Source organism: Penicillium rubens (assembly GCF_028828025.1).
Source record: "Penicillium rubens strain IBT 27055 chromosome Unknown utg000002l_segment0_segment0, whole genome shotgun sequence".
NCBI classification, from domain to species: domain Eukaryota; kingdom Fungi; phylum Ascomycota; class Eurotiomycetes; order Eurotiales; family Aspergillaceae; genus Penicillium; species Penicillium rubens.
In genome coordinates, this window is record NW_026890600.1 from 4,153,725 (window position 1) to 4,168,492 (window position 14,768).

Sequence of the window (14,768 nt, forward strand, 5' to 3'; positions counted from 1 at the left end):
AAGATTTACATTGATTTTGAACACAAAGGGTATGATATCCTGTCCAGACGGACGCTCAGACTACCTGGAGAGACACAAATGGTACCCCGGTGAAACTCTCAGGCATCGTATATGTAATGTTGTAGAACACAAATTCGTTAACAGAGTGATCAGTGTTGTAAGTGATCGTATAATTCGGTTGTGCATTTGTCGAGATCTTGAGGTTCAAACCAGGTAGACCTTCCAGTCCAGTCACATTGAACCCGTTGTTAACCGTGAGACCACTGAACAAGAAGTTGAAGGAAACTGGGCCATGTGCAGATGTTGCATTTGGATATGAGATGTTCAGAGACCTAGGGGCGGCCACGGCATGAATAGACGACTCGGTGACCCAGTGTGAAATGCAACCAATCTTATGGTCGTCAATAGCCCACTGAATGACGGCAGGATTGAATTGACTAGGGTTGATAGCGGGACCTCCGACAACTGTCTCGGCAACCGTTTCTGCGCCAATGGTCACGTCCTTGGACATCCAAGCAGTGATATTGCGAGGGTAAACATCGAAGGGCGGCGAGTAAGCCTGTGAAGTATACATATGCTCGCCGGGGAATTCGAGTAAGTTCGCCTTTGCCTTTGGAGGCAGAGAGTTCACCATTTCAGGCATCGACAGAGCGAACAGAGGGTAGAACGCGAAATCGTCTTGATGAAACATCCCTAGTTCCTGCTGAGGGACAGGAGCATGTTCGCGGCCAATAACGCCCCAAATAACAGCGCCAGTAAGAGACGCATATTGTTTCATATCATAGCCATATGAGCGATCCCAAGGGCCAGCAACATTCTTCAGATTTGCATTGTAGAGCTCAGCGAGTTCATTCCAGCTGTATTCGAGCATCTCCGGTCCATAGGTCTTCAACAAACTGCCACTTGTCCCGTACTGGTTCCAGAGAGCTAGTGCCCACATGGCAACGCCAGCGTAGGTCGGAGAATTAAATTCAGACAACGTGTGGTGCATGCTCCAAAGATCGTAGATTTCCTGTGCGAAGGTTTCACCAGACCTTGTCAAGTTCGCATCTCCGACTCGTGCGCCAACCCAGTTATGGAGAATGGTTCGCATCAGCCAAGGATTGGAGTAGCAAGGATAAGAATTGTCGCCATCAACTCCTCCGACACGATAGAGATCGCCCTTGGCCGCGATGTGCAAGGACCTTTCCACCTTGGAGACTGTCGCTGCCGGGAGCAGGTGACCATAATCATTCAAGGCCACGATCCAGGCACAGCCCACAAAATCACGAATGTTTGGATCCCACTGACGATATCCGTATTAGCAACATAGTGGACTAGACCAGGAATCACCGGCTTACCGAGCTGTATGGGCCATCATCGGGATATTTCAGTGTCCCAGGCTCCGGCTCTGAAGGCGCTTGTTGATAATTCCCATACCACTGTTTTGATGGATCGAGATATTGACCAGAGATGACATTCTCGAAGATACGAATGGCTTTCTCAACATCGCCTGGCCCGTTTCTCGCTAGCAATTGGGGCGCATACCAGGCTGTATGCCGACTATCATAGCGTCCACGACTACTGGTTGATGTAATCAGATAGCCGGCCTCGTCATCCCAGTACTTGTCATTCCATTCGATGGCAGTATTGAACATGTCAACCGCGTGCGACGACGCACCGAACCTGGATGACCAGCTGTCTAGTGGAGCAGCAGAGACAATGCCAGCATTTTGGACAGCATTCAATCCCAAGAGAACCAGTGATAGCTTCATCATGTGTGGGAGATGCCCCGATATGAAAATAGTAGGCAAAGAGTGAATTGCCAAAGAAGCGCAATTTCATTCGCTCTACGTCCCCCTGTCCCCTTGCTGTCTTTATAGTCTTTTCAATTTGGCTTTCGGCATACCTCGTTTTAGCTTAGCTGTATTGATACTACCGATGCCTATCGTATTAGTTTAGTTCAACGATATCCGGTGATTCGCCGTGATCTCCGAGTATGCCGGTTGGCTTCCGGAGAATTGCCGATTTGTACCTTCCCCCGCTCAAAGGATTAGAGATCTGCAAGATATAATTCCACCTATCATCGATACGTGTATACGTAAGCTCCAAAAAAAAGGGAGATAAGAGTTCCATTTGCTACACATACACATCGAAGTTACTTGAGCCACTTGGAACCGACAGCGACAATCTGATCCCGTCGAGACACGAACAATGCAGAAAGCGTGAGAATCCCAACGCCAAAGGCCCACTTTGAAACAGCCGAAGTCGTGTCATTGCCATCCCGGTCAAACGGCGGGGTGACGGGTGCCATCATCTTGTGAGCCTTCTGGACCGAGTAGGGGGGATACCGTGCAGCGAGAAGCGCCTCCATCCACGAAGGCACGGCGTTGATGTGTGTACGAAGATGAGAGAAAGTCAGAATACCATGGGGGCCATGATAACGTCCCTGGCCAGAGTTCCCAACACCACCGAATGGCACGTCACGAGCAGCTATATGGAGACCGCAGTCGTTGAAGGTCACGCCTCCGGACTGGGTTTCGTTCAAGATGCGAGCCTTGTCGGCATCTTGAGTAGTGAATGCGTAGATCGCGAGTGGATGCTCTCCTGCACGCGTCCAAGAGAGAGCGGTATCGAAGTCGGCATCGACGATGGGGAGGATCGGACCGAAAAGCTCTTCGGAGAGAAGGGGATCGCCGGGCTTAACTCCGGTGACGATGGTTGGTGCGAAGTATCGACTTTGAGGAATCCTCTGGCCACCATAGACGACTTCTCCGGAGGTCTGTTGGAGTAGATTGTCAAGGCGCTCGAAGTTGCGATCGTTGATGATGTGTGTGTAATACTCCGGGTTGTTGTCTTTGCCTCCAAGGAACGTGTCAAAGTGTCGGATCAAATCAGCGACAAGACGGTCTCGTAGGCTCGGGTGGACCAGGACATGGTTCACATTCAAGCAAATCTGTGTTCAGCCAAGACGAGTTAGCTTCTGATAGCCGGGGGTGAATGGTGTGGGTCTACCTGTCCAGCATTCATGAATTTAGTTGCGGCAATGTGTTTTGCAGTGAGATCGAGATTCGCCGACTCGGCGACAATAGCAGGACATTGACCACCCAACTCGAGTGTGACGGGGGTCAGATGCTTTGCCGCTGCTGCATGGATTATTTTGGCAATATTGGGGGATCCAGTGTAGAAAATGTGGTCAAAGCGATGTTCAAGGATGTACCCCATTTCTTGTGGACCAGCAGAAACACACCGGATCGCGTCTTGGTCCATGTATTGGGGAATAATATCCATCAGGACATCTTGGGTGGCACTTGCCACATCCGACGGTTTGAGAATAACAGCACATCCAGCGGCAATCGCGGCAATCATGGGCTGCAGGAGCAGAGTGATAGGGAAATTCCATGCCCCGATAATCAGAGTCACACCAAGAGGTTCCTTGCGGACAGTAGCTCTTCCCAGGAAGTTGAGAGGATCGGACTTTTCCGGTCTCTCATCCATGGTCCACTCATCGAGTTTTTTGAGAGTGCGAAGAATATCGGCCTGAGTATTAGCGCAGTCGCCGGTGTAGGCTTCTTGATAGTGCTTATGCAGATCGGTATAAAGGGCATCGCAGATGCGCTTCCTGTTGTCCTCGACCATCCACCAAGCACGCTTCAGTTGACGACGCCTCCATTCCTTGTTCTTGGTGGTGCCAGATGCAAAAGCACCCTGGACACTTTGATACGCCTAGAGAATGTGAGCGACCTTAAATACCTCCAGGGCTAGTATGGATGATATTTACCTGATCAAATTCGGCCGTAGTGCTGAATCCCATGGTGAGCTGATGTGGAGAAACCCCCTGAAAGGAACCTTGGAAGGCTGAAAGGTCCCAGTTATAGTGTGGGGGGTTTATCCGTTTTATCCCCGTGCACTTCACCTGGGTGCTTTTACCGAGGACCCCGGTCCGAGACTGCACTTGATTTGATACAAATAAGTTGTATGTAATCCTGAATGTGAGTTATGGGGCTTTTGAGGTATGTATCCAGCCCATATCCACGTTGGACGTTAAAAGGGTAAACTTGAAGTCAGTGGGGCCGAGTAGCTATGAAGGCACTCATCTGTCATTTCAATCATCTTACCTAGGTATAGGTATCAACTTATCAACTAGCAACCTTGGGATGGTATAGCCAAGTAGATTCCCAATCGAAGTCCCCCTTGTCACATGAAAGCAGAAGATAAATCCCAGAGTGGATAGTCCAATGTCAGCGAATAAGAATGAATATGAATACGAATGCCAATCAATACTTTGTACTTATCTCCTTGGCTCGCATATAACTAACAGGAGAAAATCCTCCACTCATGCGGGGTAGCCGTTAAAGAATGACCGCGATTTCAAGAGCTCGTACAGGCTGCTGGACATGTCGAGCACGACGGATCAAATGCGATGGTAATTCCCCATAAAACCTTGCACAAGCACCGTCCTAATCAAAAACTCGTTAAGAGACTCATCCAGTCTGCCGTCGTTGCGCCCGTCAAAATGCCCCATGCGGATACGGACTTCGTCTGGTCTGGCATGAGGAATCTTTAGCCCGAGGCATTTGCCATGGAAGGGCAGGCGTGTGGTCCAAGCGAAAAGATGCTCAAAAGAAGGAATCGTTAGAGCAGGTGGACGATAAACTATCGCTACAACCTGAGCATACGGGCGCTGATAGGACCTGGATGTTTTTGAACACGACTATGATCGATCTCCAGATCCATTTCGATGGTACCCAGCCCAGTTACAAAGGAATGAAACCATCTCCTCAGCCAAGCCCGTTGTCGCCTTGGCTGAATACCATCTCTCCTGGCCAGCGATCAGATTGCGATCCTGTGCTTATGTCCTACTTCGAACACATCATCTGCAGCAGTTCAACTCTGGCCGATAATGCGAATTACAATCCATATCGATATCTCATACTCCCCATGGCCCTACAGTCCAAGGGGCTATATCATGCCGCCTTAGCCATCGCAGCCAACACCCTCAAGCTGTCAGATCAGCGGTACCGGCTTCCGGCCTTGGAGCATCACCATCGGGCAATAAATCACCTGCGCAGTCTATTAAATAAAGACAACTGGACGGAAAACGAGCTGGATGAAATGCTCGGTCTGGTCTTGATGTTATGCTGGTTTGATGTATGACCACCCTTGCTTCCTTGACGAGAGAGCCTCCTAATTCCTTGCAGATATCAGATAGCAGTCGTCCTTCATGGGTCACCCATCTCAACGGGTTCCAAAATTTAATTTGGACACGAAAAGATCGCCCCGGTCGCTCATGTCACAGCCAAGAATTGGCGAGTTTCTTCAATCGCTATTTCGCCTTCCACATAGTTCTAGCCCGCACGGCGTTTCGGATCACTCCTCCTTCATCCCATATATCCCCTCTACTGCCGGACAGTATACTGGAAAAATCAGATATGATTGATCCATACATGGGATTGAGCCCTGCTCTCTTATTGATGATCGACCAAGTAGCCGAACTAGCGTGGACGCGTGAGGATGGCACCATAAAAATCAGCCGTAAAGATGTTCATCAACTCAAGACGGACCTCGATAGTCTTCAACAAAGGATACCCACAGAACATATCGATCCTGACATGGAGTGTGCTGCAATCGCTGAAGCAAATAGGCTTGGGGCCCTTCTTCTTCTGCACGAGATCTGTTCCACCAAACCGCCTGTTAATCGCTCTGGTATCCCGACACTGGAATCAGAGGAGAAGAATGTCTATGTTGAACGGATATTGACCTTGATGTTGGAAAAGAAAGTAAATATGATGCGTACCGCAGTTACGCCTTTATGGCCTCTATTCTTGGCAGGGTGCTGTGCTCACAGGGAAGAGGAGAGGGTCGTTGTGTTGCAATTGCTTAGAGAGCTGGAGGGTATTCGTCGATTTGGGGTATGTATATTCCTCTATCTCTTTCTCTGTTAGTTGACTAACATGTCACCCGTTCCTTAGAACATTACCCCTGCGATTGAAGTTGTCGAAATGGTTTGGCGCCAGCGGGATCTGTCCGTGCAAGATGAAAGAAAACTCCAGAGGGTCAATACACAGCAGCAGAAAGATCCCTTGCAAGAAGCCCGTTTCTCATGGGAGCATGCAATGGTCATGCTGGGCGGGTGGAAACTAAGCTTGACTTGAGCTTCTACGTGGTTAATGAGGGTTTTGTTTATTTTCTGTTCAAGCGAAATGATGTCAATTTGAATAGCCAATAGCCAAACTGTGTCTTCATTGTTCGGCTCCATTCTCCTCTCACCTATCTAGACAGACGATCGGCAACGGCTTGCAAGCTTTTGCAGTATCCATCCATCTTGTCGAGCGTAACCTTATTTGGTTCAGAACTGCTGATATCTTCAATAATCGAGTGCACCTTTGAGATTTCTTTCTCCGGCTGACATAGAACCTAAGCATGTGCATGGGAAGGGTAAATTACTTGGCAAGGAAACAGCCATCTCGTGCAGCTCAGATTACATTCGTCAAATGGCCCAAGCCCTTGAACATGTTCTAATAGCAGATATTACTAGTCGCAATTTTCTGCTTAATTCAGATCTATCTATCAAAATATGTGTTTCAGCGAATCATCCACAGATACCTGATTTCTCAGACACCAACAGAAGATCATAGTTTAGCAGCATGGCTACTTTCACCTATCTGTCTACCCTTCCAGCCTGTAAGGTCGCTCAACTCCATCTCTGGGTCCAAGTGCGCCAGGTTTTTCGCAGTGCTCTTTTGTCCAGCTCTCCATTGCCATTGGCGCACGATCTCCTGGTCAAGAGTCCCCTCGAGCAAATCTGCGACATATTTTCCAACGACAGGAAGGAATTTAAACCCATGTGCCGACCCGCCGGTTGCCAGGAAGAGACACTTGTGAGTAGGATGGGGGGCGACAAGGAAATGCCGATCAGCTGTATCAGCATCCCAGCAAAGCCGTGTATAGCAGAAGGGTCTATCTGCAAGCTCGGGCAGCACGCGCCGCAGGTTCCTGCGCATTTGGGCTTCGATCTCAAGAGGGAGGCCATCGGTGGGTGCCTGAATGAATGTATGCGGAACAGAAGTGGTGATACCAGACTTTGTGGTTTGTACATTGGTGATGAATTGACTGTGAGCCATCTTGAAGATTCCATCTTCTTGAGGTGGGAAGAAGTATCCCAGCTCGAGGTTATCCATGATGGGCATCGAGGCATAATGTTTCGTTTCGGAGGGGGTGAGTTGGATATGAGCAACGCTATGTCCCTTGGCAGTTAACTGACCCTTCACGTCTAGCAGTGAAGGTGTCCAAGCTCCTGCGGCCAAGATGACCATGTCCGCCTCGTGTCTCGTGCCATCCGCAGTGACGACTCCCTTGCACTTGCCCGTGGTATCATCCAGTATCAGCTCTTGCACTTTCCCCTTTGTCTCCCCCGAAATGTATTTTACCCCGTTCTTCTGAGCAGCACCTGCCATCCGTTCGATAGCTGTACCGGCAGCTGCCCACCCGGCCGTTGGGTTCCACACATTGATATTCCACCCATCCAACTTGCCCGTGACAACAGAGAAGCGAGCACGAATCTGGTCCGGCGTGAGCCTCTCAAGACCCTGTACTCCTAGCCTCTTACATGTCTCAATTGAACCCTCGACAAAGGGCCGAGACAGGTTCGCCGCGCTGAGAATCCAACCGGGGACATGGTAGAGACCATAAAACAGCGGCCAAGACCGCCACGCTTCAATCGACTCAATTCCAAGACGTGCATACAACGGCTCGTTATAGTCGCTGCGGATAATCTTGCTAATATCGGTGGAAGCTGCTTCGCAGGAGGGAGGTGGGTATGGATCCAGCACGCGAATGGAAGTGTAGCCGCGCTGTGAAAGATGGTATGCGGTCGAAGTGCCAAAACAACCGGCGCCAACGATGAGGATTCGCGCATCTTTTTCCATCATGTGAGTTGAATTGGTTCCGTGACTTGATTTAATCTCTCAAACTTTGAGGGTGGTCCCGCCATATTTATTGAGCCATTTTGCTCCAAGCCGCCTACTTTCTGAGCATCTCATCTCGCTACCAGCTTCCTCGCGCACAATTGTATGCACCATGAATATATTCGTATGTGCGGGGCAGAAATCTACTGCTTCGTTCTAACCTTCCGATAAAGGTCTCACAGCTCGGGTTAGTCGGAGATTCTCCGAGTGGATAGTACTCGTTTCGACCTGCATTCTTTACCCCAAGTATCTATTTCCCCAAGGAATTACCCAGACACCTAACCTTCCTTGATGCCATGTCCTTGGGACTGACAATACATTATTCAGGGATTAGCAATTCAAGGTTATGCCAAAGATAACATGTCTGATTGAACGTCTCCTCATTTGACACTATATCCATCCTTATCAACAGCAACCCGCATCTCCACGCACATTCACTAATAAGTATACCGGAAAGACCTTTTTTCTTTATCAGTCAGATCTGAAAATGCGACAACTTCCGATGTCTCCACATTTGACTGGGCTTCCTTATCACGGCGGTTATTTTCCCATCGGCAAAGAACTCCATAGGAGAGAATGGAAACTATAGCCACAACAAGACAGCCCAGAAGACCCTCATATCCTCGGGAATACGAAGGTGCATCATCGGAACGGAAACACTGAGGACCAATGATATTGCCAACACAATACGCCAAGAAGAAGATGGCGTTCATAGTCAACTTTTTGCTATGGCCGCTGGTGTTGGCCATTGGAAGCGAAGTGGACAGAACGTATGGCGCCCAATAGGTGTAGAATACATAGTATGCTGTCAGCAGCCCTTGCTGGTTCTCACGTGGCAGCTTCCACATCAGGATCGCGCAGACCATAGGGACCAGATTGGCAATGGCAATGATGTTGCAACGGGAGTTGGGTACGCTAGCTGCAATAAAGCCCAACAGAATCTGCCAAACCGTTGCAAGGACACCGGTGGGTATACCCAGTACAGTAGTAATCAACGGGGAATACCCCAGACCGGTCACGATAATAGCTGAAAAGGTCACCAGACCACCATTAGGAACGTTCTGCGCCAGCGAAAACAGCGCCAGAAGCCAAGTCTTAGGGTCAAGTAGACACTCGCGCACTTGGTACCATCTGATGGTCTTGTCTTCCATGCCGGTATTGTTGTCTTTGACGCGCTCGAGGCAGACGAATTTCTCACGATCCGAGAAATACCAGCATTTCACGGGCGAATCGGGCAAGAAGATATACAAGACTCCAGCCCAGACAAAGGAGAAGACACCTAGCACAATGAAGAGCAATCTCCAGGGGCCTAATGCCGTATTTGTTTGGCCGATACCGTAGCTGACCAGGCCCGAGAAGACGGAGGAGAGTTGATTAAACCAAAACGCGACTCGAATTGGCTGCTCGCTTGTCTTCCACCACATTACCGTCAAAATACTAGAGATTGGAAATACAGCGGCTTCCGTCATGCCCATCAAGAAGCGCACTGTGGCTAAGCCCGCAAAGTTCTGCGTTGCCGCAGTACATAGCAGCAGAATTGCCCACCCCAAGACCATTCCCACATACAGTTTGGCCACAGGAAGCCGCTGGATGAGCAGTGCTGCAGGGTACTCAAAGGCGAGGTATCCAAAGTAGAAGATTGAGCCTACCCACGAGTACTGATCGCCAGTCAAGTGAGTGTCTGTTTTCATACCGTAGATCGCCGCATTTGAGATAATAACTTTATCAATAGCAGCTAGAACCACTGTCACCATGACCAAGGGAATGATAATCAGATCAATTTTCCACAGCACGCGACGTGCTTCAGTCTCGGTGACAGGTTCCACAGCGATAGCCGGGTCGAGACGAGCGAGGAATTGTGCTGCAACATCTTTGCCGCCGGCTTGGTTTTGGGCTTCAAGGATCTCTCCTGCTCGGGTCTTTTCTTGATCAAGTGCGGGTTGTATCTCCGGAGTGGCAGCTTGTTTTTCGTCTGCCATGGTAATGAAGTAAAGAAGCGTATATATCAGGTGGTAGGAAGGGGCATGTACACATCGAAAACCAAGATAGTCATTTGGGGTGGCTTTATACTTCAGTCGAGCATAAATGAACGTGGAAGAAAACCACCCAGGTGGTTATCTTCAAAAAGTCAGGTGAATTAGGGTTTGCGTGCGACAGGAAGGTCGGAGCGACTGATAAGCGGTGCTTCTCCGCGTTTGTCTCCCCGCTCTGTCTCGGCATCCACCAGCCGATTGGATTAATTGTGGCGCCTTTTGTATAAAGTACTTCGCCTCGACCTGCTGATTAGTCCCAGTGGAGATCCATAAAAGGAAGCCTTGGTCCTTGCTTTCTCAGGGCAGAACATATTGCACATTATGTCTACTCGATTGGATGCTCCAAGCATTAAGGTCGCCATCGGTGAGTTGCCAATCTCAGAATTTCTATACATAATACAAGTAGCTAATACGCCTTCCAGATCGTGGCGGTACTTTCACCGACTGTCTAGGTATTGTGGATGGTCACGATGAGGAAATCGTCGTCAAACTGCTTTCGCAAGATCCAGCCAACTACGCCGACGCTCCGATTGAGGGCATCCGGCGTATTCTAGAGAAAGCAACAGGCAAGACCTTCCCGCGCGATCAAAAGCTCACAACTGCCGACTTCTCCAATGTCAGCATCCGCATGGGCACAACAGTCGCTACCAACGCGTTGCTAGAGCGTAAGGGAGAACGTCATGCGCTCTTGATCACAAAAGGCTTCAAAGATGCCTTACGCATTGGAACCCAGTCTCGACCAAAGCTGTTTGCGCTCAACATCCAACGCCCTGATGTCTTGTATGAGGACGTTGTCGAGGTTGATGAGCGTGTCACAATTGAGGATTATCAACAGAATCCCACTCCAAATAAAGATAGTCTGCAAAAGGCTTTGCAGTCAGATGCGTGTTTGAAGATGGGTGTCAGTGGAGAGGTTATTCGCGTCTTAGAACCTCTTGACGAGACAAGCACAAGACAAAGCCTTCAGCAGCTGTACGAGAAGGGTTATCGCTCTATTGCGGTTTCCTTGGTTCATTCATACACATTCCAAGACCATGAACTTGCAATTGAGAAGATTGCAAAGGAAATCGGTTTCACCCAGATATCCCTATCCAGCCAATTGTTACCCATGATTAAGATGACGTCTCGTGGTGCTTCGGCGACCGCAGATGCATACTTAACACCAGTCATTCAGCGTTATATCGAAGGCTTCCGCTCGGGATTCAAGGATGGACTCAGCTCTGCCGACACACGCTGCGAGTTCATGCAGAGTGATGGAGGCTTGGCTAGCTTTGAAAAGTATGTTGATAATTACCAGGAATTCAAAGAATAAATTTTGCTAATGCTGTAGATTCAATGGTCTCCGTGCGATCTTGTCTGGGCCGGCAGGCGGCGTTGTGGGCTATGCGGGAACTTCTTTCGATGAGACAGATAGGAAGCCAGTCATTGGGTGAGTCCAAATCACCTTACGCTATAAAGTGATCAACTAATTTTGCAGATTCGATATGGGCGGCACTAGCACAGACGTCTCCAGGTATGACGGAAAGTTGGAACACACATTCGAGAACACTATCTCCGGTGTGACAGTAATGGCACCCCAACTAGACATCAACACAGTAGCTGCGGGTGGTGGCAGCATCCTCTTCTGGCGACATGGATTGTTTGCTGTTGGTCCCGAGTCTGCAAGTGCTCATCCAGGACCAGCGTGTTACCGCAAGGGAGGCCCTTTGACTGTGACTGATGCCAACCTTTTCCTTAGCCGCCTTCTTCCGGCATACTTCCCTAAGATCTTTGGCCCGAACGAGAATGAAGCTCTGGATTTCGAAATCACCCAGAAGAAGTTCACGGAGCTCGCTGGCAAGATCAATGCTGAGACCGGACAAAGCAAGTCCCCAGAAGAGATTGCGCTGGGTTTCATTCAAGTAGCCAACGAGTCTATGGCGAAGCCTATTCGAGCCCTCACAGAGGCTCGTGGGCATGATACTTCCGCGCATAATCTGGCCTGCTTTGGTGGTGCCGGAGGACAGCATGCTTGCGCCATTGCCTCTTCGTTGTCTATTGGAACTGTCATCATTCATCGATTCTCGTCTATCCTATCTGCCTATGGCATGGCTCTCGCGGACGTTGTCCATGAGGCCCAAGAGCCAGCATCAGGAGTGCTGGACCAGACAGCCATGAGAAGCATCACCGAGCGTATATCTGCGCTGAAGTCAAAGGTCACTATCGCATTGACCACGGACGACATTAAGGAGACCCAGATTCAGCATGAGGTCTACCTCAATCTGCGGTACCAGGGTACCGACAACTTGTTGATGGTGCTCGAACCTGATCACGGAGACTTCATTGCTGAATTTGTCAAAGAGCACAACCGCGAATTTTCCTTCACATTCCCCGGCCGTAACATTCTTGTTGAAGACATCCGAGTCCGTGGCATTGGGAAGGCAACCTCTATTGCGCCAGAAGCACCTCAACAGGAGCTCAAATCAGTCACAAAGAAGCCTGTGGGCCCAGAGAAGCAGGACGATTCATCGTCTGTGTACTTTGCCGGCGTCGGTGAAGTTGCTACGCCGGTCTTCTTCCTAGATAACATGCAACCAGGATATGTCCTGGAGGGTCCTGCAATGATCATTGACAAAACTCAAACTATTGTTGTTGAGCCAAATGCTACAGCTACGATTCTGTCTCGGCATGTGATTTTGGATGTTCAGTCTTCGAAGAAGCAGGCTGCCGATGCAACAGTCGTGGACCCTATCAGATTGTCCATCTTTGGTCATCGCTTCATGTCTGTTGCTGACCAGATGAGTCGAATGTTCCAAAAGACCTCCGTGTCAACAAACATCAAAGAGCGACTAGACTTCTCCTGTGCCGTGTTCTCTCCTGATGGAAAATTGGTTGCAAATGCGCCAAATGTGCCAGTGCATCTAGGAAGTAAGGCCTCGTTTCAAAAGTGTTGAGTGTTAGCCAAAGGGAATGGTATGCTAACATCTTCTTCAGGTATGGAGTATGCTGTTCGGCATCAGCATGAGAAATTCGGAGGCAATCTGAAGCCCGGCGATCACATTCTCACCAACCATCCTCTTGCCGGTGGAACGCATCTTCCCGACATTACTATTGTCACTCCAGTCTGGGATGGTGAGGGCAAAAACATTGTCTTCTATGTTGCCTCCCGTGGCCACCATGGTAAGCAGGAAGCTGTTCTCTTTCTCCTTTACTATTCGCCGTGCCGTTTTAACCAAAATCAGCTGAAATCGGTGGGATCGCCCCGGGATCTATGCCTTCAAACAGCAAGATGCTGTACGAAGAAGGTGCCATGACAATGGGCTTTAAGGTAGTATCAGAAGGCCGTTTTGACGAGGAGATAGTCCGAAAGTTCCTATATGATGAGCCCGCATGGTACCCCGGCTGCAGTGGTACCCGCACATACAACGACAACGTCTCAGATTTGAAGGCGGCCATTGCAGCAAATCACAAGGGTGCACAGCTCCTGGAAGCTTTGGTGATCGAGAACACATTGGAAGTAGTCCACTTCTACATGGACGCAATCAAGCGCAACGCAGAGGTCGCCGTCCGTGAACTGCTCAAGTCCATTGGCCGCAAGAACAAAGGAGTTCCCCTTCGATTCTCTGACTTCATGGACGACGGCACCGAGATCAAGCTGGAAATTCGCATCGATTCTGACACTGGGTCTGCCGACTTCGACTTTACAGGCACGGGCCGGGAAACATTCAACTGTCTCAATGCCCCGAAAGCCATCGCCCATTCAGCCATTATTTACAGTCTGCGGGCTCTGATTGATGTTGACATTCCCCTCAACCAGGGCTGTCTAGCCCCGGTTAATGTGATAATTCCCTCTGGCACACTTCTCAATCCATCTGGGCATGCCGCCGTCTGCGCCGGCAATCCCATCACATCACAGCGTATTACAGACGTCGTCCTGGGTGCTTTCAACGCCTGTGCTGCCTCCCAGGGCTGCTGCAACATCATCTCATTTGGTATGGGTGGCGTTGATCCTAATACCGGCATTGAAGTTCCTGGATTTGGCGTTGGCGAGACAATCTGCGGCGGCTCAGGTGCTGGTCCATCTTGGGGTGGCACCTCGGGCGTGCATGTCCACATGACAAATACACGCATCACAGATGCAGAGGTCTACGAGCTGCGGTACCCTGTAATACTCCGCAGGTTTTGTATCCGAGATGGCTCTGGTGGCGTTGGTCGATTCCGCGGTGGAGATGGTGTTATCCGTGAGTTGGAGTTCCGTATGCCTCTTTCGGTGTCTATGCTCAGTGAACGGCGCGTGTATCGCCCGTATGGGTTGGCGGGGGGTGAGCCTGGACAAGCAGGCTTGAATATTTACCTGAAGAAGGAGCCCGATGGAACGGAGAGAATGATCAATATTGGAGGCAAAATGGAGCTCGTGGTCCAGCCTGGGGAGCGGATTCTGATTCATACGTGAGCACATCCTTCCCTGTTTATCTGAAGATGTATGCTGACAATTCTTTTGGCTTAGACCTGGAGGTGGTGGCTGGGGTAAGGCATCCGACAATGAATTAGCGACGAGCGACAGCAAGGCTCATCAGAATCCGTCGGCTTTCCAGCCTCGAGGAAGTGTGCATGCGTTCAGTGTCGCTGCCGAGGCGGCAATGTGACGGGGATATATATATACGGATGGAATATAGATGAGAATTCTTGCAGACTTCAATTATTTGATTTAGTTTGATTTAGCATTATGCTTTGATGTCTTTCATAATTTATTCGTGTTAATTAAATGCAAATATACAAATATAGACATCTAAACATCTATAAAGCCTCG

The 14,768-nt window shown here is 49.6% G+C and overlaps 6 protein-coding genes across 6 annotated transcripts; 2 read left to right on the forward strand and 4 right to left on the reverse strand.

Moving 5' to 3' along the window:
- Positions 1–55: 55 nt before the first annotated feature.
- Positions 56–1,754, reverse strand: N7525_004052 (uncharacterized protein; the record flags this gene model as incomplete). The annotated part of the gene is made up of 2 exons (XM_002566183.1): positions 56–1,285; positions 1,341–1,754. The coding sequence occupies 2 exons, from the start codon at positions 1,752–1,754 to the stop codon at positions 56–58; spliced, it is 1,644 nt and encodes a 547-aa protein (XP_002566229.1).
- Positions 1,755–2,137: 383 nt separating this feature from the next.
- N7525_004053 (uncharacterized protein) lies at positions 2,138–3,793 on the reverse strand (the record flags this gene model as incomplete). Its single annotated transcript, XM_002566182.1, has 3 exons — positions 2,138–2,935; positions 2,995–3,705; positions 3,761–3,793. 3 exons carry the CDS (start codon positions 3,791–3,793, stop codon positions 2,138–2,140), a joined length of 1,542 nt encoding a protein of 513 aa, XP_002566228.1.
- A 902-nt stretch (positions 3,794–4,695) lies between these two features.
- On the forward strand, positions 4,696–6,134 carry N7525_004054 (fungal specific transcription factor domain-containing protein; the record flags this gene model as incomplete). The annotated part of the gene is made up of 3 exons (XM_002566181.2): positions 4,696–5,130; positions 5,181–5,891; positions 5,952–6,134. The coding sequence occupies 3 exons, from the start codon at positions 4,696–4,698 to the stop codon at positions 6,132–6,134; spliced, it is 1,329 nt and encodes a 442-aa protein (XP_002566227.2).
- A 477-nt stretch (positions 6,135–6,611) lies between these two features.
- N7525_004055 (NAD(P)/FAD-dependent oxidoreductase) lies at positions 6,612–7,907 on the reverse strand (the record flags this gene model as incomplete). Its single annotated transcript, XM_002566180.1, has 1 exon — positions 6,612–7,907. One exon carries the CDS (start codon positions 7,905–7,907, stop codon positions 6,612–6,614), a length of 1,296 nt encoding a protein of 431 aa, XP_002566226.1.
- Positions 7,908–8,383: 476 nt separating this feature from the next.
- N7525_004056 (uncharacterized protein) lies at positions 8,384–9,925 on the reverse strand (the record flags this gene model as incomplete). The annotated part of the gene is made up of 1 exon (XM_002566179.1): positions 8,384–9,925. The coding sequence occupies one exon, from the start codon at positions 9,923–9,925 to the stop codon at positions 8,384–8,386; it is 1,542 nt and encodes a 513-aa protein (XP_002566225.1).
- A 375-nt stretch (positions 9,926–10,300) lies between these two features.
- Positions 10,301–14,604, forward strand: N7525_004057 (uncharacterized protein; the record flags this gene model as incomplete). Its single annotated transcript, XM_002566178.2, has 7 exons — positions 10,301–10,343; positions 10,402–11,257; positions 11,310–11,408; positions 11,457–12,886; positions 12,953–13,138; positions 13,201–14,407; positions 14,466–14,604. 7 exons carry the CDS (start codon positions 10,301–10,303, stop codon positions 14,602–14,604), a joined length of 3,960 nt encoding a protein of 1,319 aa, XP_002566224.2.
- Positions 14,605–14,768: the final 164 nt, after the last annotated feature.